General features: G+C 45.8%; 1 protein-coding gene across 1 annotated transcript in view; it reads right to left on the bottom strand.

The window, feature by feature from the left end:
• The window catches only part of CREB3L2 (cAMP responsive element binding protein 3 like 2), a 111576-nt gene that overhangs the window by 12362 nt on the left and 71738 nt on the right, over nt 1-27476 (bottom strand). Inside the window, exons 3-8 of the mRNA XM_084896997.1 lie at nt 18469-18644; nt 16706-16793; nt 12383-12567; nt 9661-9807; nt 8700-8758; nt 6837-6905 (exon numbers count right to left, since the gene is read on the bottom strand). Coding sequence (XP_084753123.1) covers nt 6837-6905; nt 8700-8758; nt 9661-9807; nt 12383-12567; nt 16706-16793; nt 18469-18644 — 724 coding nt within the window. The remainder of the gene's footprint in view (nt 1-6836; nt 6906-8699; nt 8759-9660; nt 9808-12382; nt 12568-16705; nt 16794-18468; nt 18645-27476) is intronic.

Genomic DNA, 27476 nt, shown 5'->3' with positions numbered 1-27476 from the left:
TCCACCGATAGATAACGGGAGGTTACCATCCACAGGGACCAGGGCGCACTCAGAAGAGCCACATTAAAGCTCAGCTCGCGGCAATGATTCATGTACTAACCAAGTTCCAGTGACCATGACAAATATAAACAACAAGGGCCCACGACGCACTTCGAGGCACTTATCTGGAGAGACTAAGATAAGATGCAAGAGACAGGTAAGTCTCCCGGGTGCTGCACGCCCTGCCTCCGGCGTCTGGAACTCAAACCTGGGCTTCCTTTACGGAAACGGAAACTAGACGACCATCTCTCTGTGGCCCCCGGAAGAGCTGATGTGATGGCTTCAGGATGGCTAAGCTGGTACAGTCACACAGTCACTGTGGGGGGGATGGGCCAGGGGGATAGGTTCCCACAGCAAAGGAACCTGAGCTTAGATCTCAGTGCCACTGCTCAGTGCCATTCACCTGGTAACTACGTAAGTCCCCAGTTTAGGCCGCTGGTCGAAGTTAATTCCCTGACTTCATCAGCTGACAGAGTGGTGAGAGAAGCCCTTCTGGGGGACCCTGGGTGTGCTGCAGCAGCACCCCTTTGAAGAGTGCTTGCAGTGTCTCTCCATGGACTTCTGGGAGAGTACCACCCATCCTAGAGCAGGCCAGTTAGGAGGGCCCAGGCATTCCCATAAAGAGTCCGGCTTCATAATGTACAATAACGTTATGACTATTCTCTCTATGTGTAAGTTAAGGAAGCAGAAAAAAACAAAAACAAAATTAAACCAAATACAAAGAAAACTCATGAGTCTGCTGATACATTTCCCAGTTATTATAAGATTGTGTCTCACACTGTCGCTACTTTTGAATGTTTTGCCCGGTTTCCTTTGATACGCCCCCAAGATACAGGGTGATGCTTTGTTTTGGGCGATCTTGAAGACAGACGAAGCTGAACCTCTTTACAGGAACGCCTGGGCCCCCCTAACTGGCGTGCTCTGGGGTGGGTGGTTCTCTCCCAGAAGTCCCCGGGACAGGGCCACAACCAGCACCGGGACAGCTGGGACCCTGCTTGCTGGAAGGGTTAGGTAGAGAAACGGCAGCCACCAGATGAATGAAAGATCTATTTTAAAACAAAAATCTATAAAACAAACCAGAGGGCAGACCCAAAAGTGCGTCCCAAAGCTCAATATAACTTCTCCTGAATCGCTATATTCTGTCTCACCGATGATCATGGCTAATTATGGCTTAATGAATTCGTGGGCTTCTGGGAGTAAGGTCTTAATTTAGAGAAAGGAGTACTCTTAGCAAACGTTTATCTGGGCCAAGAGATTTCACACGACTTGTTAAATCGGAGTGTCCAGCATGCAAACCGAAAATGTGGATTTTTGTCTTGTGGTGAAGCGTAAAAATAAGCCTAGAAGCTGTCCTCGTACAGTTCCTTGCAAAAGAGCAGTTGAAAGAAGATGACAGTCTTGCCCAAAACAAAGCATCACCCTGTATCTTGGGGGGCATATCAAAGGAAACCGGGCAAAACATTCTAAAGTAGCAACAGTGTGAGACACAATCTTACAATAACTGGGAAATGTATCAACAGACTCATGTGTTTTCTTCGTATTTGGTTTAATTTTGTTTTTTTTCTGCTTCCTTAACTTACAGAGAGAGAGAATAGTCATAACCTTATTGTACATTATACTTTGAACGTTCAAGTACCTAATTTCCCACTGGAGTCAGAAACCGAGACAGGGGAAGAAGAATGAGCTGGTGGTTCCCAATTACTTGCTGTGCTGGGAGCTTCAGACTAGGCCCTCTTCGTAGACATACTTTTAAAGAACAAGGAAAGTAGCATTGGACAGAAAGGACTATACCTAGTATGAAGGTCACAGAGAAAAATGGAGGAATTCTTATTTCTGATAACAACAGAGATATATGTCAGGACGAGCAGGGTTCCCAGGAGGTCTGGGGAAAGGGTAGAAATGAGACCCACACACCACCCATCTTCTCATCCAACCTACCCCAAGCCAGGCAAACTCTGCCTTCAGGTGCCCCCAACATCAGCTTCTCCCACCTCCCTCCAAGGCCAGGTTCAGAATTCTTGGGCTCCCAGGGTTCCTTGCCAGAAAGCAGTGGTAAGGGCAGAACACTCCTGGCTACAGTCTACTGCCCTCCACTTCTCATCTCTGGTTGTGCCCCACAGCAGCCAGGAGACATAAGTCTTCCTTGGGTCTCTCATGCTCCTGCATGCTGTGCTGACTATGCCATGACTGTAAGGCCCTGACTGCTCCTTTCCATGGGACACAACATGGGTTATTTATGAAGCTGGTAACCTTGAGAGATGAGGTAATGCCTCCCGTTGAGCGGAAAAGCAGGCTTCTTTACTGCCTGCTATAAAAGCAGTGGCTTCCCCAAGCTCAGGGTTTCTTAGCTGTGCACAGAAACCCACTGAGAACACCGCATCTACCCAGATCCATCATGGAACCTGGGGGCAAGGAGAATTGATGCTCATGCTGCTGCTGTGCTGGGAGTAAGGAAGTCCTTTGTCTCTGACCCAGGAGTCTCATGACTTCTGTAAATCAGATCAAATGCAACCCCAGATCTGACACACACAGTGCAGGATTCCAGGCACACACTGCCAAGGTTCAAACTCCATACTCAGTGATCACAAAAAGCGGCATTTTGTCACCCATTGGCTTAACGGACATCACCCTCTGATGTCCTAGTCAACCCTTCATAGAACAGATTTTGTTTGAGTAGAGATCCACACAGGCCCTGGAAACGGACTAAGACCCTTGGAGCAGGGAATTCCAGAATCCTAGATACCAGGGTATGGTTTGAAGGGGTACAGCAAGAGCTCTGGATAGACACATCCCCTTGGCCCTGCTGACCACTCATCCCGTCCAGAAGGGTGTGGCTAGAGGAGAGCCAGGGCCCTCAAAGGCAAGGCCCTCTTGTTCAGGTCTAAACTTGGCTCTGAGCTTCGGAAGGGCAGTGTCCTCAAAGGAGAAAGGGGCACAGCAGACCAGAAACCAAGGTAAGTAGCCGAGTGAGCCCCATTCTACCTCTAAATGTCTGGATGGCCTTAACCTCACTGGGCCTCAGTTTCCCCTTCTGAGAAATGAAGTAAATTGAAGTTAAATAAGATGATTTCTAAAATACAACTAAAATCTAAGCTCCTATGATTCTACAAATCACAAAAAGGGGGACTCCTAGCAAAATAAAAGAAGAATAGAACGAACTGAGTCACAAATCCCCGAAAACTGCAAAGCTGGGCAGTGTGTGTATCACTTGTGCAGAAGATTATAAAGGGGAAATACAGGGTTTCTCGGGAATGAGACCAGGGCAGGGCCAGAGAGCCTGCACCTTGGGAGCTGGGGAGTGATATGCCCAGGCCTCACCTACACTTCATAAGTGAAAATGCATTTCCTGATTGAGCGTAGGAGGGAGGCCCCCGGGAAGCTCGCTCTCATCTCACACATTTCCTGAGGACAGAAATTAGTGGATCGCCTCAGCAGAAGTGCGAAGGTGCTTTCACACTGTCTCAGCTCGGCGCCAGAGGCCCCAGAGGAAGGCTGCAGGAGGGTTTAGAGGACCTCAGCTCCTCTCTGTCCCCGTCCTCTTCCAGTTCTGAGCTCAGCTAATAGGGCCTTTCCACCTAGAAACCTACACTATGCTAGGTGGCTGCTGCCGAGGATGGTAGAAACCAAAAGATTCAGAGCTGACTCTCATCTGAGCACTCGTTTTCATCTGTATAGAAAAGTCCCTGTGGCGTGCAGCACAGAAATAGTAATGTTAGAGGCAGAAATAGAATATTGGGGACTAGCTGTCAGTTATAAGAAGTAAAATAAGAAATGTTAATCATGCCGTTAAGCCTGATTTGAGAAAGCACGGAGTAACCTGGCTGGGAGTGGTACGCGGGACCTGGGAGCTCACTTGGAAATGTAGCCCCTCCTCCCCATCAGGGAGCTGCCTGTAATCATGGGAAGATTAACAGCCTGGCTGCAGAATCCAGAGGTGCCAGCCCTTTGCAAACTCCGAGCCCTTTGCAAAACCCCAGCCCACACTGCCTGTAAACTGTAACCATCACACCCACTGTGCATGCCCATTCCTATTCCTTTTGCCCACTTCCCCGTGTAATCTTTGTCCTTCTACCCAGTATAAGCAGCTGCTTTGGGGTGGGAGGGGGGGAGAGCGCAGATTTTTGTGGATGACCTGCTGCTCTGAGAAATGAAGTGATTAGAAGTTAAGTAAGATGATCTCTAAAATACCACTGAAATACTTCTTTCCCATCCTGCCGGCATTATTGGAATAAATGCTCATATATGATTCAACCCTGTCTCTGCTGAATTGGCTCAAATAGTGCCAGGAAGCCCAGACCTGGTTGTCTGGTTTCAATATCACGAAAGAGGTATCGTTTTTTCTTTAATTTGGTCAATGATGAAATTCTCATTCACCTTTCCCACCACGTCCTGTCAGGAAGCGATGGCACCCAAGGTGCCCCCTCCCGCTTCTGGTGACCCAGGTTCCCAGTCCCTCCGCAGTCACCTCTACTTCTGTCCGGCTACCTCCAAAGGACACCGCCACACGAAGCGTAAACAGAACGCTCACACAGGTGTGTGTGCATGAGGCCCAGCCCTGTACTTATTCCAAACACGGGGCCACCTACACGATGTGACGTGAGGAAAGGGTCCAAAAGTCTCCCCTTACCACACCCAAAACACCAACTCCTCAGACCTGGTGGAGGGCAGGAGACCGTCACGGTTCACTTCATAGTCACATTGGCTAGTGCAGTGCCCTTGGAGCAAGGCAAGGCCTTGGCAGGGAGCGGGGAAATGGGAGAGAAGTCAGAGGGAACGCAGGCCCGCATCCCTGTGGCATCAAGAGCAACTCTGCTTTCATTTCCTGAGCTTTTGAGTCAAAACACACTGAAAGCTGCTGGGCTCAGTAACGACAACCCTAGGAGCTCCGTGGCAAGAGTATCTGTGGGAAGATGGCAGATCCATCAGCTGTCAGCCGTTATCACCATAAAAGGTTCGTCTACCAGGAAAGGTAAGTCTTGGGGGAGAAGACATGCATGGAGAGCACAGGTGGGGGAAGTCCCTAAGAGTGAAGGATCCTGCGAGTCAGAGCAGGGACCATGGACGGAGGTGGTTTTCCCAGGGGAGGGCCCAGCAGGCTGAATGGCTCAGAAAGGCTCCGCCAGGAAAGAAGCCAGAAGGAAACCCATCGCTGACTCTCAGAGAATAACATGAGATATGCAGACCCCATGCTCAAATATGCCATACGTTCCTGTACCTCGTGTTATGTAATCTTTAATACCATATAAACATAGCTACGGCCACTATTTAAAAATAATTGGCAAAACGCAGGTTGCTGTTCCATGGAATCAGATGTGCCAACGTTCCTCAGATGGTGGCTCTTTACCAAATCTGATAGGAATAAGGATTCTGTAGTGATTTAAAAATATGGCCATCATATTTTGTTAAATGGAAATTATTCTTAAAAAAAAAAGAGTATGTACAATAGAAATGTATCCAAGTATACAATATTCAAAATTTATAAAATATTCCAAAATGTAAATATTTGTTTGGTTAAAAAGACTGCAATAAAACAATTGACTACATTTTCTTGTGTGTGTGTGTGTGTGTGTGTGTGTGTGTGTTTTACAATTGCCACGTGTGGTTTTGTTGTTTTACGGTCAGCCTGGAGAGGAAAAGAGAGATGACCCTTTATCACAAAAACCCACTGCTCTGATCGCAGCACAGCTTGTGCCATGCCTCTGCTGCCCCCATGTGGCTTTTAGAAGATATAACATGCGAAGCCCCCAGACAAACGCCAAGGTTATCTTATATAGATTCCTTGTCTTCTTTCACAAGTGCATGGCCTGGACTTGTCCCACTCAGAAATACCAGCCTTCCAAAGCAGGAAGTGCTAGGACAGGGCGGGTGTGTGAATTCCTACCTGCTCCTGATGCTAAAGAGTTGGATACTGACCCTGTTAGGGAGGTCAGGATCCAGAGAACCACTCCAGCAGGAGTGAGGGTGGAGAAAAGAAAGGATGAAGCCTCAGGAACTAATGGCCAACGGTGGTCATGAAAGTACAGTGGTTTTGGAGCATCTCTTTTGCCTCCGGGGGTCAAGGTGAGCCACCGGAGCCAGTGATGGTTAGCTACTTCTGCTGTCTGTCTCAGAGCACTTGAGGCCACTGCCCTGCTCTGCCATATGAGGGTGCGTTCCCAGAAATACAGAGGGAAGTTCAGGGGGTTCACAGTGTCCATTATTTCCCTTCCTGATAGTTTTAACTTACGATTAATCAGTCTGCTATTTGAGCAACAAACCATGACTTGATGTTATTATCAAATGACAGGCACATAGATTTAACCTGGTCCTTTAGCATTTGCAAAATTGTTAGAAGGCATTAATGCTAAGCCTTAAAATAATGACCATGTTGCTTACCTAAAAGTCAATTTTCCTCTGCTTGAATTGTCAGAATTAGCGTCTTCATCAGTCCCACGTGTTTTAGAAAAGACAAAGAACATGTAGGTGCATGGGTGTGTGCAAATGTGTGTATGTGTATTTACATATGATCACATGTATGTGTGCGCATGTGTGTATTAATGTATGTGGTCCGTGTTACTTGTGCACGCACGTGTGTCTCTCTGTGTATGACTGCACGTATGTGTGCGCATGTGTGCATTTCCTGTATATATCTGATTCTATGTGTAGTAGGGTACAGCTGTGCTGAGCATCCTGATACAACTATACTTTCAATGTGATCTTCTCCACTTTCCTTCTAGCCCTGGTCCTGGATCTCTCTGCTCCCTTCTACCCACTTCCCATCAGGCAGCTCAACCAGCTCTCACTCCAGCAACACTTACCTGTTGGTGTTCTCCAGAACCTCAACCTTCTTCCGAAGCTCCAAATTCTCCGTTGAACAAGACTCCACCCTGAACAGGGAACAGAAAGAAGCAAATGCGTTTGCTCAGTAGAGCCATGCTGAGCCAGGAGCTCAGGTGGAGGTAACTGGGGAGCAGAGAAAGAAGACCAAGTACCAACTACCCCAGAAAGGTGAGGGGAAGAGCATGGACAACCTGAACTGGGAAGAAGGGTGAGAAGACAGAAGAAAAAAAAAATAGTTTAGTAATAAGTGCCTCAAGGATAAAAAATGAACAGGATGGTACAAAATGTGAACTTCTCCTGGGTATTGCAACCTTGTTTTCTCTCACCTCTTCCCTACCGCTCTCAACACCCATCACACTTCTCTCTCTGGACTATGGGGTCTGGGTGCTGTCAGCGGTACTCCTGGCCAGAAGGACTCATCGGAAGCCAACGGGCTTAGGGCAGGGCAAAAGGGGAGGAGAGGAACCCAGGACATCAGAGAAGGAATCCGGGCACTGGAGCATGCGTGCCCCAAAGAGACAAAAAAGAGGTTTCCATAGAAACTTCTTATCCCTGGATAATTACAGAATTGATGGGACAGAATGGGACTACTTAAGGGAAACTAACTTTCAGTAGAAACTTCAAGAACCAGCCAGGATTCACTGGCCACTCCTCCCCCAGGTATACATGAAGCTTTGTTTCTGGGTCTGGGGCCTCATTCCCATCTAAAAGCGAAGTTATCTTGTCTTGTGTGCTAGAGCACTGTTTTCTAGGGCCAGTACCTAATTGTATTTAATCACACTTTCTAACAGCCCTTCTGAAATTCCAGGCTTTTCAAAGAGCAAAGGCTGCCTTCAAGTGTGAGAATCCTCTTGCCTGTCGCCTGCCTCACAGTGGGCAGGAAATAACAAGGCCAATCAGACCTTCCATCTCCTGCTTTCCCTTAGGCATGGCTCTGATTAATCAGCTGTGCTCCCTCTGGCTGTTCCAGGGGGCGTGACTGTGAATATTTGAACTTATTTAAAAGGAAGCCTTCAGAGATGGGACGATCTTTGGTTGGAAACGGACATGGTTCAAATCCTATCATACTAAGATCATGTGCCTGGACGAACCTTGAGAATATCATGCTAAGTGAAGTAAGTCCGGCAGGGAAGGTTAAGAACTATGTGACTTCACTTCTCTGTGGGATATAAAACTGAAAGCAACAAATGAGCACAAGAAAAACAAACAAAAACCCACAGACACAGCCCACAGTATAGTGGTTCCCAAAGGAAAGGGGGTGGGGTAAGTGAAGGGGAGGTGCTTTAAACAAATAGTGATGGAAGAAGATCGGACTTTGGGTGGTGGGCACACAATGCAATGTACAGATATGTATTGTTGAACTGTATATTGGAGACATAATCTTATTAGCCAATGTCACCCCAATAAATTTAATTTAAATAAAAGGTTGAGCCAAAACCGGTCTTGCTCAGTGGATAGAGCATCGGCCTGTGGACTGAAAGGTCCCGGTTCGGTTCCAGTCAAAGGCATGTACCTTGACTGCAGGCACATCCCCAATAGGAGGTGTGCAAGAGGCAGCTGATTGATGACTCTCTCTCATCGATGTTTCTAACTCTCTATCCCTCTCTCTTCCTCTCTGTAAAAAATCAATAAAATATATTAAAAAAAAAGAAAAAAAAGATTGAGTGTACTTTTGCTTCTTGCCATTCTATAAGCTTTGCCTTTGCAAACCACTAGGTGTCAGGCGAAACCCAGCTGATGAAGCCAGGAGTTCCCGCTGGCCGCAGGCAGGACTCAGCTCTGCACGCCCCACTCCTCTGCGCACACTGCCCAATAGACGCACCGGCCCGGCAGGGACCTACTTCTTCTCCAGGCTGTCCATGTACTCCTTCTTCTTTCTCCTGCTCTCCTGCGCAGAAATCTGGGATATAAAGGGGGGAGGGGGGGAAGGATTAAACTCCAGTTATATCAGAAAGCCAGTCATGTCAAAGGAAGAGAGGAGACTGCTAGCGCAGAAATCACGAGAGCCCTGCTCACTTTTGTGGCTACTCCTCACTTTTTTAACACAGAACAATGGTCTGCAGAATTTTTTTAATTAAACAAAAACACCCACAATATTTTAAAAAAAGATTAAGTAAGTACCCATGAGTATTTATATTTATTTATAAATGACAGGCAGACTGGGGGAAATAGGTGAAGTAATTGACGAGTACAGACTGGTAGTTATAAACAGCCATGGGGATATACTGGTAAAGTACAGCCCAGGAGATACAATCAGTAACAGGGTAACAACTATGCAGGGTGCCAGGTGGGTACTGGAAATACTGGAGGAAACGCTTTGTAAAGTGTCGGATTGTCTAACCACTATGCTATCCACCTGAAAAAAAATATTATGGAATATAAACTGTAACTGAAAAATAAAATGTTATTGTAAATAAATAAATTACAGACAGGCCTACTAGCGGGAAATATTGTGTACATCATAAAACAGGCATTTCAAAGGCTGATTTTTTAAAATGATTTACATTAATGCTCTAACAATTTCCTCCCACCCCTGAATGAATCATCTTGGGCACCAAGCATGTGCATGCCCAATGGGGAGTCCACTGACCCAGAGGATGGAGGATGGGGCTGGGGGAAGACAGGGACAGCAGGGGACCACCCTCCCACTGCTCCTGGCCCAGGGAAGGGAAGGCTGAGCCTCGGCCCCACAATGGGACGGGCCAGGGCTGGCGATGGGAGGGTGGGAGGGCAGGAGGGCTAGTGGGCTCAATTCTGCTTCTGGTCTTCGCTCACTGAAGCACCCAGACCTGAAGGGCTCACCTTGTTCTTGATCTTCCTCCGGATTTTCTTCAGCGCCTTCTCCTCTGATTTTGTCAGGGGCAGCTTGGTGGGGATGGGATAGCCCTCGGCAACCAGTGTCCTCTTCTCCTCCTCTGTCAGGACCAACGGGCCTGAGCCCTGCAGCTTCTGTGCAAACCCAGGAGCAGAAGGAGGTCAGAGAGGCAGCTGGGCACGCTGAGGCCAGCCCTCCAGAGGGGTGAGAAGGCTGTTATAAGATCCTCTCAAACAGCCAAGGAAAAGGCTGCCCAGCTGCTCTTGCTGAGGAACGGGTACTTTGAAGTTGTAGCAGAAATGAAGAAGAGCCAGGCTGGCGTGGCTCAGTGGTTGAGCATCAACCTATGAACCAGGAGGTCACAGCTCAATTCCTGGTCAGGGTACATGCCCAGCTTGTAGGCTCAATCCCAGTGCAGGGTGTGCAGGAGGGAGCCGATTCATCATTCTCTCTCATCATTGATTTCTGTCTCTCTCTCCTTCTCCCTTCCTCTCTAAAATCATTTTTAAAAAATAATAATAATAATAATAATAATAAGAAGAAGAAGAAGAAGAAGAAGAAGAAGAAGATGACATCGCCCCTTTCCTTCAGGAGGCCCAGTTCAAGTCTTCCCTCCCACCCTAATGCCTCCCCTTCTCATGCAAACTCACATAAGTTCTATTTCTCCAACATTTTAAATTTTTCTTGAGTTAGTTTTACCATTCAGCATTGAACCACTCTCATCCGAAGAAGAGGAGGAGGAGGAGGAGGAGGAGGAGGAGGAGGAAGAAGAAGAAGAAGAAGAAGAACAAGAAGAAGAAGAAGAAGAAGAAGAAGAAGAAGAAGAAGAAGAAGAAGAAGAAAGGAAGGAAGGAAGGAAGGAAGGAAGGAAGGAAGGAAGGAAGGAAGGAAGGAAGGAAGGGAGGGAGAAGACTCTCTCACTGAGTATTATAACTCAAAGATTATAATTCAAGGGAAAGGTCAGGAGACTTCCCCCACTATTTCCCAGAAAGCACCCCACCAGCCACAATGTCCAAAGTAAAGGACAGGATTCATTTCACACATCCCTGGAGATTGCTCGGCCTTGAGGTGATGAGGATGCACTTGGGGGAGAGTTTTGCTGTTGCTCCTGAAGACGCAGTTCTGTGGGAGGCTCTCTACACCCCAGGTGCTGCTTCCAGTTCTCCGCTCACTGCTAAGCAGCCAGGACTACACCCATGGGCCCGTTCCATGAAGTTTCTAACTTTAGTTACAGTCCCAGATGGTCCGTCAATTGAGGATGAGAATTGTCGCTCATCTCATTTAACCCATAATAGAACAATGTGTTTATAATTAGTCAAAATGTGTGTTTATGTGCTTGCTCTGTGTTAAATGCCACTGAGGACTCAACACAACTCCATCTTTCCAGGAGATTCTGATCAAGACTGAGACTGCACTGATACACAGGAAAGGATGAGAGCGGTTCAATGCTGAAGGGTAAAACTAACTCAAGAAAAATTTAAAATGTTGGAGAAATAGAACTTAAGTGAGTTTGCATGAGAAGGGGAGGCATTAGGGTGGGAGGGGAGACTTGAACTGGGCCTCCTGGAGGGAAGGGGCGATGTCTCCAGAGAGGGGGCCAGTCCAAGCAGAAGGCAGTATTTTGAAAAGTAAGGATGCTCCTCTGCCCAGAGCAGGGAAAGGAGTTCTTGCAGCTGAAGAGGGTGGAGCTAATGCAGGGGGGGGGGAGCTAATGCAGAGGCGGGGCTAATGCAGGGGGCGGGGCTAATGCAGAGGGTGGAGCTAATGCAGAGGGCTTGGCAGCAGCAGGGGAACACACCTGGTGTGGAGAAGGGCTTTGGAGGACGCCCCCCCGGAGTGTGAAGAAGGGACAGGCTGTGGGGGGACACAGTGCAGAGGATGAAGGCTGTGCTTGTAACCATATGGGTCAGCTTAGAGTTGAGACAGAGAGGAAAGAGTTCATGCCCTTGTCCTTAGTGGTGGTGATATAAGAGGCTGTGGCTGGCCAGAGAACTTACTGGGACTAAATGCAAATTTTCAAAATAATGCTGATAGGCAATTTTTACAGAATTTTTAATTATCCGATTTCATTCAAATTTCTTTATTTGATATTATAAATTCAATAAATTGATGATGGTGTTCAAGAATTAATGGAAACCAATTAATTCCTCAGTACAATAAGAAGTTAATGATCTACCTCTTTTTTTTTATTTGGAAAATGGTACCCTTATGTATACTAAGGATGAACGGTGCCATGACATCTAACTTGTCTCTGGGTTAAAAGGAGTACCAGGCGGGGGGAAAAAGGGTTAAACTACCTTTTTAAGCTTTAGACACCAAAGCATTTAATCCCTGAGAGATTTTTAAGTTCACCAAAGATTGTTTATTTAAAAACAAGGGCATTTCCTACTGCAGGTCATCATAAGGATCACCTACATGGATGTAAACACGTGTAAGATGATTCAGAGGAGAAAAACAACGCACTTGTATTCCTCATGCCACAGCCATGTAAAATAAACATAGGAACAAAATGGGAGGCGTGCACAGGAAGAGTACCAGGTAAGATGACGAGCCATTCCTTAAAACGTTCTGTAAGATTATCACCCTGCTTTAGACCTGGAACTTTCTCACCAGAATACTAATCACGTGACCTCGAATGGCAGCCACTCAGGGTGAAGGGCCAGATGACAGAACGCAAAGAACTCCTGTCCCAAGACGGCGAAGACTTACATGAGGCGCCGTGAGGAGCGGGGAGCTGGAGAGGGCCGAGGTGGCCCGCGGCACCACCCGGGCTGGGCTGTGGGTCTGCGGCAGGCCGAAGGGGTGCAGGCGCGGGTTGGGGCTCAGGCTGCCCTCGGAGTCACTGCTGTGGCTGCTGGGAGGGGTGGGCGGCAGGTGCAGGTGGTCCACGGAGGCTGAGGGACAGAAAGCAGGTTCCACACATCAGACAGCAGGCAGCCGGGCAGGATTCTCGGCAGCTAAACAACCTACACATCCACCCAGCGGGACGTGGGGCGACTGAACAAAGCAACGAGGATCCGCACGGGTTGATACAGAAAGATCTCCACGACGTATTGTTAAAGGGGAGTGGGGGGAAACCAAGGTGCAAAGAGTATATAAAGTAGTCCTCCTTTCATATGAGAAAGGAGAAAAGAGAATACAGAGTTATATTTGCTGCATCTGCATAAAGGAACGCTGGAAAATAAAGAAGAAACTAAACGAATGATGATCTCATGGCAAGGGTGATAGGGAAAGTGCTGGCATAATTTTTCGCTGTATTCATTTTGTATCATTTTTATAGTTGGATTTGTAAACCTTGTAAATGTATTATAATCTTTTTTTTTTTTTTTTTTTTTTTTTTTTTTTTTTTTTTAAAGAGCAAACCCTAAGAGCCCATGAGGGTTTGAGGAAAGCTCATTTGTCTCTGGAGGAAGGTGCACAGTAGGCCTGCAGATGAAATGCTGGGCACTCTTCATTCAAAAGTACTAAATCCACCTGTAGACAGGTAGGCACTGGAAAATAAATAGGAGCAGAGGGGCTTTCTCCTGCATAGTCCCCCATCTTTGAGTCCATCCTTTGCCCATCTTCAAGGAGGCACACGCACCCTCCTGGAGCCTGGGAGCCTGGGTCAGTATTAGATGGATGGGTTCCAGAAGAGAGAATCCACTCTCAGCTCAACCTGACAGGCAAGCTTTGTCTGAATGGCGGACCTTCCCGCTGTACCAGCCACAATTTTTGAGCCAAGGGACACAACTTTGGTCAGCCTGTCACCTCACACCTCTCCTGGAGCCACCACAATCCCTAGCACAGGGGCTCTGAACCCCGCACGATGCTGGGTGCCTCACACACACTGAGGCTGGCTTGGCCAGAGGACTGCCAGGGGTTGTAAACAAAAAGGGGACATGCAATAAACCTGGCAAGCTCGGGGCCACATGGCAGGATGGTCTGACCGTAAATCCCTCACTGGGCGGGCCTGGTACGCCTTCACCTCCCAGGCCTACAGCTTCCTTAGCAAAGGTCAATCTTTATCTTAAGGGAGCTCGGCCCACTGTTCTTATGCAGCTCGGATAACATATCTTTGAAATGTCAGTGTAATCTCCTTTGCTTACGCCTTGAGGGCACAACCACCCACATCAGAGCCAAGACCACAGAACCCTCAGTGCTATCTTGTTCCCCCCATGCGTTAATGATTAACCATCCTGCACCCACCAATGGAAAAGAAGTGAGTTTCTCCACTCTGCCTTTGATCAAATCCCAGAGATTTCCCGCTTCACTTTTCCCCACTGCCTCATTCTACCAGCAATGGGTTTCATGTAACCCTCCTTCCGTCTCCTCTTCGATTCTAATGTATAAAACGAGGTGCAATTCTCTGGAGCGTTTTCTCAATCTGTTGAGATTTCTTTCCTGGCAATTGTCGTCAGTTTGGCTCAAAAAAAAAAAAAAAAAATTCTTCACAGTTTGGACATTTCTTACATCAACAGGGCCATGGGAAGGCCTCAGCCTTCTCCTCCTCTTCAAATAAAGGTCTGATGCCCAGTCTGTGAAAAGGGCCTATGATAAACGGCCCCACCCAGAGCTGCCTCTGGGACGGCTCACCCTCCCACTGAGACACCCGAGTGTCTGAGGGAGAGGCGGTAAGTCAGGGCCCACTCAGCCACTCCTTTTGGCCACGGGGTCCCATCTCCATTCACAGCCCACATTCGTTTTTCTCTCTCTCTTATTCTCTCTCTCATCCTAACCCTTCTTTTCTCTTTTTCTAACACACTACTTTTTGCTAGATGCTTCCCCTTTCCTCTGCCAAAAAGCTCCCTGGGCTTTTTAGTGTCTATAGGTAGTCTTAGGGCTGAAGAATATTCTAAGAACAAGCCTATATACTGCTATTGCCAACTCCCCTGCCAACAGTTCCAGGCAGCTAAGGAGGGTAGGTATGCACCTTAACTATGTGCTCACCCAGAAAGGAGTCCTGAGTGTGTTAGCCATGGTTTCCCCAACCCGTGAATACCGATGGCACTTGATGGTGTTAAATGAACTCAACAAGGAGGCCATTGTGCCGAGGCGCCTCCAGCGCTGTGGCGGCCTGCGGCCTACGTAAGCAGCCCAGAGCCAAGCCCGCACAGGCTTCAAGGTTACCGAACCGAAACCTGAGGACACCCACCACAAACAGCCAACGAGGCCGCACACTACAGCCAGCAAGAACCTGCTCAGCCCTTTGCTCTGCCCGTTCTCTGGGATCTCTCCCCAGCTCGCTGGTGGAGCACTTCTAACCGCTTCCGGCTTGGTGCTGCCCAGTCCGATCAACTTTACTCAAAATAAACTCAAAATGCATAATATGCCTCAGTTTACCTTTCAATAATGCTTCTAAAAAAGCACTGTAAAGTGCCTGTAAACAAACTAACAACAACAAAAACCAGAGCAGACGTGGGGCTGTGTGTGACATTCTGGAGGACCAGCCAGGAGTTCCTCCATGCTAACTGTCCCTTTTAAAGTTGGCACAGATCAAATTATTCTAATACTTTTCTCCTTTCTAAACAGAGGGTGACCCACAAACAAACAAACAAAACAAGACAGGAAAAAATGAATTTCCTCTTTCCTACCCGTGAAGAGTTACTGACTTGGCCACAGGTGCCTTAGTATCAGATGTCTAAATACCATTTGAAATGCAGCTCTCAGGTTACGAAAAGGGCTGGGGCATCATCAGCTCTGCCTAGAAGCTGGAAGGCCTTCAAGAATATTTGATTTCCTGATCTGTTTGTCAGGCTATCAAGGAAGGGCTGCTGTTTACTCTCCAGACACCTCTCCTCCAGTGACCCGGATTCCGAGGCCACCCTGGGACACACTCGTAGTTACCAAGCTTTCTGAAGCAGACTGCAACAGAAACGAAAACAGCAACATGTATTTGATAATAATACTGGAGTCATAAAAATGAAGAAAACAGCCGTATCTAAAGCTGAAAGGCACAAATGTACTAGTGTATCACCCGGTGCAAAGAAATACTGTCTCAATATGGACTCTGGTCAACATTATCAAGCTTTTACATTTAATCTTTTTTTAAATTGATAATGAAGGCAAACGCATTATTACCCTGATTAAATGGTCGCAATCAAATCCTAACTTAGTTTCTAGAGGAATGAGGGAGGACTGTGTGTCCATGAGAACTGCTCATATACACATTACGTGTGTACCACAGCACACATACCTCTATGGCAAGCACATATACGAATTGCTTATCTGCTGACCACACTGATGCACTAGCCTTGAATAAATAAAAAGGAGGTCACCGCATGGCTGCAGACCCAGAATTAAGAAGAGCAGGATCTACAGGAGGGTCTGAGTAAACAAGTCAGAGAGACCTTTACTAATCTCGATGCGACTCAGGGCCTGTGGTCAGGATTCCTAACTATGGGCTTGCTGTGAGAACAACAGGGAGACCTCAGAAAGAAACTGACATAGGGGCAGAAAAACGGGAAACTATGCCAATGTCAAGTGTGATGCTAAGTTCTGAATGGGTGACAAGAAGCCCATGAGGTGCAAGACCACTACAGACAGTGAGCAGGCTCCGTGCAACTGCTGCCATCCCAAAGCCACCTCGAAGACAGGGATTGATCTGACAGATAGACTGTGAATTCACTCCACGAAGCGTTTTGGCCAGGGCTGTGTCGGTGGGTGACTGGGGGAGGTCTGCCTCTCTGTCTCTAGGGGTCACCACGCCCCACGGGAGCTGGCTGTGTGCAGAGGTTCCCACCAGGACGGCAGGAGGCCCCCGTGCTCTTGTTTCTCTCCATCTAGGTCACAGCCGGCTAGAGAGGTTCTGAACAGTCACCCTGGCGAGAAGTCCAAGTACCGTAAAGGGTTTAGGGGGAAGTGAAGCCTGTACATATATGAAAAAAATAAAATGCAGCTTTCAAAGTTTGTATGTAGAATCAAGGTTTTTAAGAACAAAGCTAGTTCACGAAGCAACCTGTGGCTTTGGGACCGACTGGGCCCAGCACTTGCTGCCATTGCCTTTCTCTTCCGACCTGCACCAACCCGAAGGGGCCCGGGAGAGAGACAAACCTTCTTTGGGAGAGAAGTTTAGGAACTGATCCACTTCGTGAGGCTCCAGCTTAATCTTAGGGATGACTGTCTGGCACGAGGAATCAACCTAGAGGAAGAATTTCAAACACAGTTTTTTTTTAAAAACCAGTAACAACCTCGATGAAACACACAAGGGAGCCGTTTGTCATCTGCGTCGAGAGGCAACCCCGTGTCTCTGGAGCCAGTTTACACAGGTGACTTTGCCAGGGAGCTGGTTTAGCCTTACACCCCCCTCTCACTGCCAAGCCTGGCATTCCAGCGGATGGAACCCTCAGAATCCTCAAATTAAAAGCCCAGGGCTCACTTACTAGTCCTTTTTCTACTGTTTTTACAGGAATAGAAATGCATCTTATCACAAAGTAGTCTGAGAAATTTTTAACGAGCCACAGGCCTGCACCAGTTCACGCAGAGTAAGCGCTGGGCGAACCACCCTCATGCTCTCCAAGCTGCCTGACGACTGGCGACACGTACCCATGAACAGTTCGGTAGGAAAAAGAGAAAAGGTATCTGGTCGATGCACAGGGAGCAAGGCCATGACCCGGACCTTTCTAGCTACTTGAAACCATCTGAACTAAAGTCTACAGCCAGGAGCCCCATCCAGTGAGGAGACTCAGGTGGCTACTGAGCAAGGAGCTCTCGAGGGCAGCTGCAGATACTCTGCATACTCCCTGTCTTCTCATTAATGGAATGTAAAGCACAATGAGAATGAGCGGGCAGCCAAGTGGGGGTGGTGCTACTGCTCTGTGCCACCTTGTCCTGAACAGGTAAATGACTACATCTTGCTCAGAGGAGATCTAACTTAAAGAATGTCAGTGGAGCTGAAACCGGTTTGGCTCAGTGGATAGAGCGTCGGCCTGCGGACTGAAAAGACCCGGGTTTGATTCCGGTCAAAGGCATGTACCTTGGTTGCCGGCACATCCCCAGTAGGGGATGTGCAAGAGACAGCCGATCGATGATTCTCTCTCATCGATGTTTCTAACTCTCTATCCCTCTCTCTTCCTCTCTGTAAAAAATCAATAAAATATATATATATTTTTAAAAAGAACTGCAAAAGAATGTCAGTGGAGTCACTGTTTTTCACCTGAGACTTTAAATGAAGGGAAGTGAGGACTTGCTCTAACATCTGTAAGGAGATGCACAAGTTATGATTCTGGTCTATTGGCAGACACTGGAAATACCCAGAGAGAAGGTAAGCTCTACCTGCTGTCAGCATGGAATGGAGCAGGGAAGAAATTCCCAATTTCTTATGCTTTCCATGGGCAACACTATAAGAATTGGTAGATGTGTGACCCACGAATTGAGCCATTGCAACTCAGCATTGCAATAGGAGAGTAAAATATTGCACAGGCACTAGCATTCCCAATCGCTGTGGCTCTGTAAGCCATGAATTGCCCCATCATCTTAACCAGGACCTTTCCACTGCCTTAAAAATCAATACATGGAGAATTTCCTTTATTTACCATGGATATCCACCTGTGGGTTTATTTTGTAATAGCAATCATATAAAAAAAAAAATCATACTTGCTACCAATTTTTCTGGACAATGCCTTTAAAGGAAATTATATAGTCAATGCTGACACTAAATCAACATATCCTTGATAGATATATATAGACAGACAGGCATAGTTAGCTATCCTCAGATATATACAGCCACTAGCTCCAAACAGATTAAATGCTTATTAGAGAATGAGAAGCTAAGTCTTTTGATCTCATTTGTTTACATGGAAGACAATTGAGTGTACCCCAGTATTCATTTCCAGAGGAGGTTCCTCCTTTTCGAACGGGGTGGAGATGGCTGTGATGGTCAGAGTGACAGAGGGAACAAGTCCTGGGGGTGACTCCTCCGTAATCGGCTCCGTCTTGATGGTGGCTGAAGGAAATTCGGCAGACAGGTACCATTTCTCACTCTCCACTTCATCTGTGGGGAAAAGACAAGCACACCTGTGAAGTGGCTCAGGGCATCAGGCATAAGTAAAACAAAGGACCACTCATTTTTCTCCTAAAAAAAAAAAAAAAAAAAAAAAAAGACTCCAACAAAGAATGATTGAGAGTAGAATAAAAGGAAATACAATAAGAGCGTGAGAGAAAAGATACACAGATAGAGGAACCAATGGCAAAGCAAGAATCTATACTTGCATTCATGTGAGTGTCATACACTTAAGAAAGAACCTTGGCTTCCTGTACAGGCAGGAAGGAAGCTGGGAGGATGGGAAAGAGAATAAGAGGGAGAATTTCAATGTGTTTTATGTTTTATACTTTTTGGTTTCCAAACCAAGTTAATGTGTTATCTATTTAAAAAATAAATAAATAAGCACATTTAAAAATAATAAGAAGAAGAGGCCAAATGGTTGGCCACCAGGGTCTCAGGAGAGAGGACAGCAGACAATGGTCAGTATCTCTAGCCTTCCCCCAACGACAGTTTTTTTTTTTTCCTTTTTCTCTCTTTTTTTTTTTTTTTTTCCTTCTCAGTCTCTGTCTTTTGTCTTCTTTTGTTTTCCCACAATCCCTGCTTTAAACCAGACTTAGATGCCCAGAACTTTACTAGCCCTCTGGGAAACCAGAGTTAGTCACAAATGCCTGCCCTTGCCAAAACGGACTACATACGCATCCAGACAAAAGGGTTGGGTCTTGGCGAGTCTTGAGTCTTGGTTTGCTACTGGCTTTCATGATCATAACAAGGCCTGGGGGTAGCAAGAAAGCAACACGACAGAGCAGACAGACGCTCCTCTACCACTTAGCCCACACGTTCCGAGGACCCCGCACAGCACCGTGTTTCAGACCTACCGCCTCAGCCCAGCTCGGGGAGAGCAGAAAAGGAAAGACAAGGAGATTGCCAACAGGCGCAGATCAAGAAAAAAACAAGTGAGGGATTCTCCAGAATCAGCATTCCTTACCTAATCCCAGCTTTACTAAAATGAGGAGAAAACAAAGCAGAGATAGGCTCCCTGGCTTCATGAAGTATTTAAACACTCACACAACACGCCTGGTGAGCCATGGCTGTTCAGGGCTCACATTATGAAATGATTTTACACTCAAGAACTGGGCTCAAGTTTTCTCATGAAAAAGCACAAGGAAATCACCCACTACTGCCAGGGCTGGGAAGAGCAGGCACCGAAGTTAAAAACTAAAGTTTACAATTATGAAATGGTATTTCATAAGCAACTTCCTTCCAACACAGGGAAAGAGTGAGATTCCCATTCACAAAGGGAAATGATCTGAACCCTAAAACCAAATTATAATTGACTTAATTATCCCAGCCCCAATTTAGTTCCTAAAGTAAAATGAAGAGGGCAAGAAGATGTTTTGCGTTCAGGGCTAGCTCTAGAATGTTGCTGAGTGTGGTGGAGTGATGGGGAGTTTCCATCTTTCTGGGGTGAGTGCCACATCCTGGCAGAGGGGGAGGGGAGGGAACAAAGAGCCTTTGATGGCAGCCCGAGGAGGGAGACCACACTGTACTTGACACAGATTTCTGCTGGCCAGATGGGCGCCCAGCTCAGCTCGGAGAAGCAGCTGCATGAGGAGCCAAGAGCAGACTCCAAGGCCTCTCCCAAAAGGAGCTTTGGAGGGAGACTGTCACCTGCAGGAAAGAAACAGTGAAGACAGATGTGGGGAAGGGTGGGAGAGATGGAGAGAGAGCAGAGATCACACTTTCTCCATTCAGCATGTGGATGTCTCCTCTGTCCACATTGGGCAATGTTTAGCTGAAAGAGACAGTATAATGAAATATACAGCCTCAGCTGATACTGGTTTGGCTCAGTGGTAGAGCATCCGTCTGAGGACTGAAAGTCCCAGGTTCAATTCCGGTCAAGGGCATGTATGTATGTTGGTTGCGGGCACATCCCCGATGGGGGGTGTACAGAAGGCAGCTGGTTGATGTTTCTCTCTCATCAATGTTTCTAGCTCTCTATCTCTCTCCCTTCCTCTCTGTAAAAAATCAATAAAATATATTTAAAATATATATATACAGCCTCAGTGTATATTAAAATTAACGGTCAGGTGACATCCCTGAGAAAAAGACCCATGCAATTACCAAGAACTTGTAGGGCAAGGCCTGATCCCCTGGTCATGAAGTTAGGATAACTGTGATGAAACTTAAGTCACAAGGCAAACATGAGAAAAGGCAAAAATAAACACAAAAAGCAAATACCAAGTTATGACAAAATGAAGACAGGTAAGGAAACTGGTTCCTCCAATCGCACGAAGCCATTCTCAAAGTGCACACTTCATAAAATCGGTCCAGATGGTTTACATTCTCAATGTTCAGTGTCTTGTACCCCTGTTTTAAAAGAAACTTATCTATATAAAGTCGTTGCTCTCAGAGACGGAAACTGAAGGACAAATCATGATACTTGAACTAAAAAACAAAACTTCCTCAAACACAACTGAACTCTCTCCAGGGAGAAGCAGAGGAAGCTGCCTCTCCTCCCCTGAGCTTTTCTGAGGACAAACAACTGGCGCTGCCTTCATGCCTCCACTCCGCTAGAGTAATTTAGGCCTCTACTTGAAAGATACTGTTTGAGTTAGAAGTTTATGACCATCAAGTGCAAATATATCATTTTATAGATGAGGAAACTGACATGCAAACACAGTGCAAATTATGGGAGACCCAGATGTCTGCACACCCAACCAGTATTCTTGCCATTTAGGAAATAGCTAAACATGAAGACAAATATTTGTGCACAAGTAGGTTCATGACAGCATTATTTTTAATCACAAAACACTGAAAATGACCAAAACACTAAAGAGAAAGGGCAAGGTTAAAGAATTATGGCACACCCATACAATGGAATATTTATATATCCAATAATATTACATACATCAAACCTCTTTAATAACATGGCAAATACTTATGATAGAATATTAAGAAACAAAACTGGATATTAATTTGTATACTATTCATGAAAAAAGTAATAGAAAAAAAGACTAAAGGAAATATGCTGAAAGCATATCTCTGGAGAATAATTCAGAACACATGTGACATTTTTGTCTTTAAATTTTATGCTATTTCTAAATTGCCTATACTGAGAATACACTGTATGTGGATGTTCACACATGGGGATGGCCTGCTTCTTCCTGGACTACTTTACGCCTTAGAATGGTAATTATTAGATAGAAGCCCTAGTGGCTCAAGGTTCATTCAGCATCTTTTGAATTAACAAAAGTCAATGAGTACCTTAATATATTTGTAATAAATTGCAATATTTTTATTACTTTTTATTAAAAAGGCTCCAGCTATCCATGTCCTTTGCCATGTATCTTGTAGTACCCTCCTACTGTGGACTAATACCCATCTTAAGACTGGCCATGCAATTTGATTTGTCCAATGAGATATTAGCTTCCCAACACAAGTGGAGCCTTACAATGTACTTACAGCCCTGGCCAGTGTGTCTCAGTGAATAGAGTATCAGCCCATGCACAAAAGTCATTCCTGGTCAACAGCCTATACCTGGGTTGCAAGTTTGATCCCCAGCCCCAGTAGGAGCATGTGCAGAAGGCAATCAATCGATGTGTCTCTCTCACATTGATGGTCCGTCTCCCCCCCCCCGCCCTCTAAGTCGCTCTCCTTCCCTCCCTTTATCCCACTCCAAAAATCAATGGAAAAAAATATCCTCAGATAAGGATTAACAAAATAATAATAACAACAACAACAACAAATGCATTTGCACAGCTGGAGTTACACTCTTGTACTTTTGCCATCATGGAAAAGGATGTGTCAGAACAATCTATTGATCCCGGGGAATGACAGACACACAAAAGAGAGTTACCCCCAAATAAGCCTGGCTAAAATCAGCCAACTCTCAGCTGGCATTAGACATGTGAATAGACAGCAAAACCACTCAGCTGCCCCTCACCACCACCAAATCAGCCAGCCTCCAGCCAAGGCTCAGACATGTGAGCCATAATAATAAATGATTGTTGTTAAAGCTTGTACATTTTGCATTTTTTATTATGAAGTAACATAGCTAGCTGATACAATATAATTGAATATATATACAGGAAATTAAGTCATTACATCAGAACCTATTGCAACCAAATAGTTATACCTCATTTCCATAATAATTCCTCTAAACTATCAATTGTGGACCATATTAATTCATATTTTTCGACTGACTCATTCAGCCTACCCGTTATGTCACAGAACAAATGAGAAGAAAATCAGCCAGTAAGAAACCTGGTGAGAACAAACTTTTTGTAAATTAAATAAGTATGCCTCATCTAAATCCCTCAGCACTCCAGTGGCAGTTGGACTTGGAGAAAAGGGCTTTCATTCTGAACTACTGGGTGTTGGCTTGTACTCTGTCCCTCAGTGGAAATAAATACCAAAGCAGAGAAAACAACATGACAAATGTAACCTATGAGGTATGAGGTTAACAAAGGATAGAGTAAAAGCGAATGAGTAGGACATGTATTATACTATTCCACCCGACCTTATTTTCATATTTTAATTTTTTGGCAAAAAAGATCAGCAAGACCACCATGGCTTAGAACTGGACTTATCCTTAGATGTTTGGGTTATTGGCTAAACTACAAAACAAGTGTCAACACATATGCTACACCCTCTAATTTCTAAAGCTTGAAGCTCAGATACTGAGTTTAAAATTTTTCTTCTAAATTGTGTTCACACGCCTTTTAAGTTTCATTGCAGAAGGAGAGTATCACCCAATAAGGTCAGTAGTGCACACAGTGGGGAGTGAAGAACCCCTGCCTGTCATCTGATTTCATTTAGACAGCTTCCTGTCAGAGGTCACACTCAGCCGGCACATTGCCTCAGCATCACCACTCAGCTATCAGCAAGAAAATAAAAACAAGCCACTGTCACATGATGATGAGCAAGTCCTCCACAACCAAGGACAAAATGGAGCAGCGTGAGCCATGGGGCTGGACGCCAGGGGCATTCACACAGCCGGGTAGTAGAGGAGCTGACGAAGACGTGTGAAATCTAAGCCAGTGTGGAGGCAACAACAAAATGTAAGTCCTCAATCATTTCCATTTGTTCTGCATAAATAAGAAGCGGGGGGGGGGGGGGGGGGAGAAGATGCAACTCTAAATTAGGAGCACATGGTATATGTATAAATGTTATGCTCTATATGTATGTTATTATGTGTATACTAGTGGCCCAGTGCACAAAATTCATGCACAGGTGGGGGGGGGGGGGTCCATCAGCCCAGCCTGCACCCTCTCCAATCGGGGACCCCTTGGGGGGCAGTTGGACATCCCTCTCGCAATCTGGGACCACTGGCTCCTAACTGCTCACCTGCCTGCCTGATCGCACCTAATCCCTCTGCCTGCCTGCCTGCCTGGTTGCCCCTAACTACCCTCCCCTGCCGGCCTGATCTCACCCCCAAAGGCCCTCTCCTGCCAGCCTGGTTGCCCCCAACTGCCCTCCCCTGCCAGCCTGACCTCGCCCCCAACTGCCCTCTCTGCCTTGGTCCCCACCACCATGACTTTGTCTGGAAGGAAATCAGACGGGTCCAGAAGATGGCAGGTCGACCCGGTCTAATTAGCATATTACCCTTTTACTAGTATAGATGTATGATATAGAATGGGATTGCTTAAGTGTGGCGGGGGGGGGGGAGCTTTTTCAGCAGGAGGATGGGTTCTTGGCAGACAAAAATACATAATCCCTATATCTGGACTAATAACCCCATGCACTATACTGTCAAACTGGTCATTAAAAAATGGAACTACTTTCTTACACCTTACACCAAACAGCTGTTGCCCTTAAAACCCCTCCTCACTCCTCACCTTAGTTAGGCTCTGCCTAGATCAGGTTCTGATTGATTGGTTTCTATGGCAGTCAGTGTCAAAAGCTCCAACTCTTAGGCAGCCATTGGCTCCTTGCACTTTACCCAGATTTGGTTCTGATTGGTTGGTTTCCATGCCAGTCAGCATCCTGTCTGCCTATCTCTGGGCCTCATCAGAGAGGCAGGGCTGATCAGCAGCCCCAGCAGAGGCCGGAGAGAAACAGAGACAGGGATGCTGGTGAAGTCCAGAGAGAAAGATCAACAGTTGCCACGGAGGCTGCAAATCAGACCCTGACTCTCTCTCCCCAGGCCTCTCTCTGGGCCTGATCCACAGCCCCCTTGGTAGTCAGTGCTGGGTCTCTGCGCCCACAGCATCTGTAGTCAGTGCTAGGTTGCCACAGCAACTCAGCACTGACTGTAGGACTGATTTCCGGTTGGTCGAGCCTTCAATCATTGTTACAGACTCTGGATTTTATATATTAGGATACATGTACATACATGTGCTCACATATACACATGTGGATACGTATAGTGAATGTGCATTCTAAAAAAGAAAAATCACGTGATAAATACTACTTATATACACACATATATATCCATTTGCTATTTACATAACATGTCTAAAGTGAAAAGAAACTTTTTATAAATTAAACAAATATGTCTCATCTAAGTCTCTCAGCATTTGATAACTGTTTGCTCTTTGAAATTTTTCAAAGGAGTTAGCAAATCTTGATCAGTTCTTGATGTAAAAAGCTCTTCACGGAAAAATGGTAAGGCTGGGTTCTAGAGGCTGGAAGAGGGCAAGAATTCAGTGGAATGTGTCGGAATCATATGAAGCTACAGCCCACTACACATTCAAATGGAAGTTAGAGGCCCATCTGCCCGTAGTCCCCTCCTTGGGTGACTTAACACTGAAATAACCTTCAGCCGTGAGTGGCAGGACAGGGTAAAAATAGTAAACACTTAACTGTGAGTATTTACTAGGTGCTAAATATTGTCCTAAGTGCTTTACATATTTCAGTTCATTTGATCCTAAGAGTAACAGTGTAAAGCAGGTGCTACTATCACTCCCACTTTACAGACAAAGAAGAGATTAAACAACTCACCCAAAGTTATGCAGCTGCTCCATGGCAGCCCTGGATTCACACTAAGGCAAACCACATGAACAGCCTGTGCTCGTGGCCACTCTAGTATATTGCTTTTCAGGAAGATGTCAATGGTTAAAGACAGAGTGATTATTCTTCCACTAATGTTATCTTGAGCCCATAATTAGCCACTATAAAAGGTGAAATATTGGTTCTTTCAATGCTGCTTACCTTATTTTATACAGATTTCTAATCTAATCTCCACAAGGTGAAAAACTCCAGGTTAAGATAAACCAATAATAGCTAAAACATTCTGAGTGCTCACTATGCCCAGCCCATTTTAAATGTTTCCATGTATTAGACCAGCGATTGTGAACCTTTTTCCTCTCATGGCACAGTAAACAAATTACTAATATTCTGCAGCATAACAAAATACATCTAATATTTATTTAGTGCTTACTAATTGCCAATCATTCTTCTAAATGCTTACTTAATACACGTTATTAACTATTAATCTCTACAACAGTATGAGGTAAGTATTATTATTCCCATTTTAAAGATTAGAAAAGTGAGGCACAAGAGTTAAGCAACTTGCCCAAGATCCCACCATTCGTAAGAGGCAGAACCCGGATTCAAATCCAGGCAATTTAACTCTAGAGATGAATGATTATATTCTGACCATGCTCTGCTTGTAGCACCTCAGGTCTCCTGCAGGATACAGTGGTTAGCGTATGAATTAAATATCTGTGGGTCAGAGGATCGACTTCAAAAGATTTATTTAGCAATAAACATTTTTTTCTGAAGTTATGATTCTCACTCATGAATTTCCAAAGTAATTGCTAGATAGATGAATTCCAAAGTAATTGCTAGATAGATGAAAACATTGCTTTCTTATACTAGTCCAGCATTGCAATGGCTAGGCAGACAAAGAAGTCATTTAAATTTTTTTTTTTAAAGGAAAAGCATTATTATCCTTTTAACCTGTTGGAAAAAGAAAATAAAAGGCAACAACAAAATGGTGATGGATAATCAAAAAGCATATATCACAAGCTTGGGCTGTTTAACCCAACAAGTTCTCAAGTTCTTTCTTCAGCCATCCGTGTTAGAGGACCCAGTACTCTCTGTAAGCAAAGGACTTGCCCATCTTTCTCCCCGCCCCCTCCGACAGCTTCTCTTCCCCCCTCGCCCCCCCCCCCCCCCCCCCGTGCCGAATCTACCCCCTCTAACTAAGATGGCTCAGACCAATGCTCTTCTCAGTGACTCAAACTAAGCACGATGAAGATACAGCTCTTCATCACTCCTCTGTGACTGTCCCTCGGGTCCCACTTCCTTGGCACATTTCAACATCAAGCATCTCCAACCCTGCAGACTGGAAACCTACGTCATTATGACTCACCTCTACTCCGTCCTCACCATACTCTATCGTGTGCAAATTCTGCCCTGGGTTTCATTGAAACATTTCAAAACCCACCATTTTCTTTGTCACTCATGCTATACACTTTCCCATTTTCCCTGGCATTACTACTGCCATGTACACTTCCCCTGCTCTGCCATCATCAGCCAGGTTACACTGTTTTCTAGTCTCCCAAAACCTCCATCCCCCTTTCCTAAGGCCTTGTTGCCCAACCAGCGGTGAGTCACACTCACTGCCTCCAGCAGGCCGTCCCATTTCCCCCAGGCTACCTCATACCAGCAGCATTGCTCATCTGTAGCGCACAGTAGTCTGTTTTCATTCTCACATGTGAAAATAGCTCCATAAATTTAGTTTATCTATACTAAGCCAGCCTACCCCGCCACCCATAGCCCCTGCTAGAAACCTGACTAGTTTAATCAGAAAAAAGATGGTTACTTATGTCCCTAATCCCACCTCTCTAGATCTGAAACAGTTACAAATAAAGTTACCTTGGCTTGTGCATGGTA

Source organism: Pipistrellus hanaki (assembly GCF_964339955.1).
Source record: "Pipistrellus hanaki genome assembly, chromosome: 10".
Lineage (NCBI taxonomy): Eukaryota > Metazoa > Chordata > Mammalia > Chiroptera > Vespertilionidae > Pipistrellus > Pipistrellus hanaki.
Note: the sequence above shows the minus strand (reverse complement) of the source record. Positions and strands in the feature narration are given on the sequence as shown.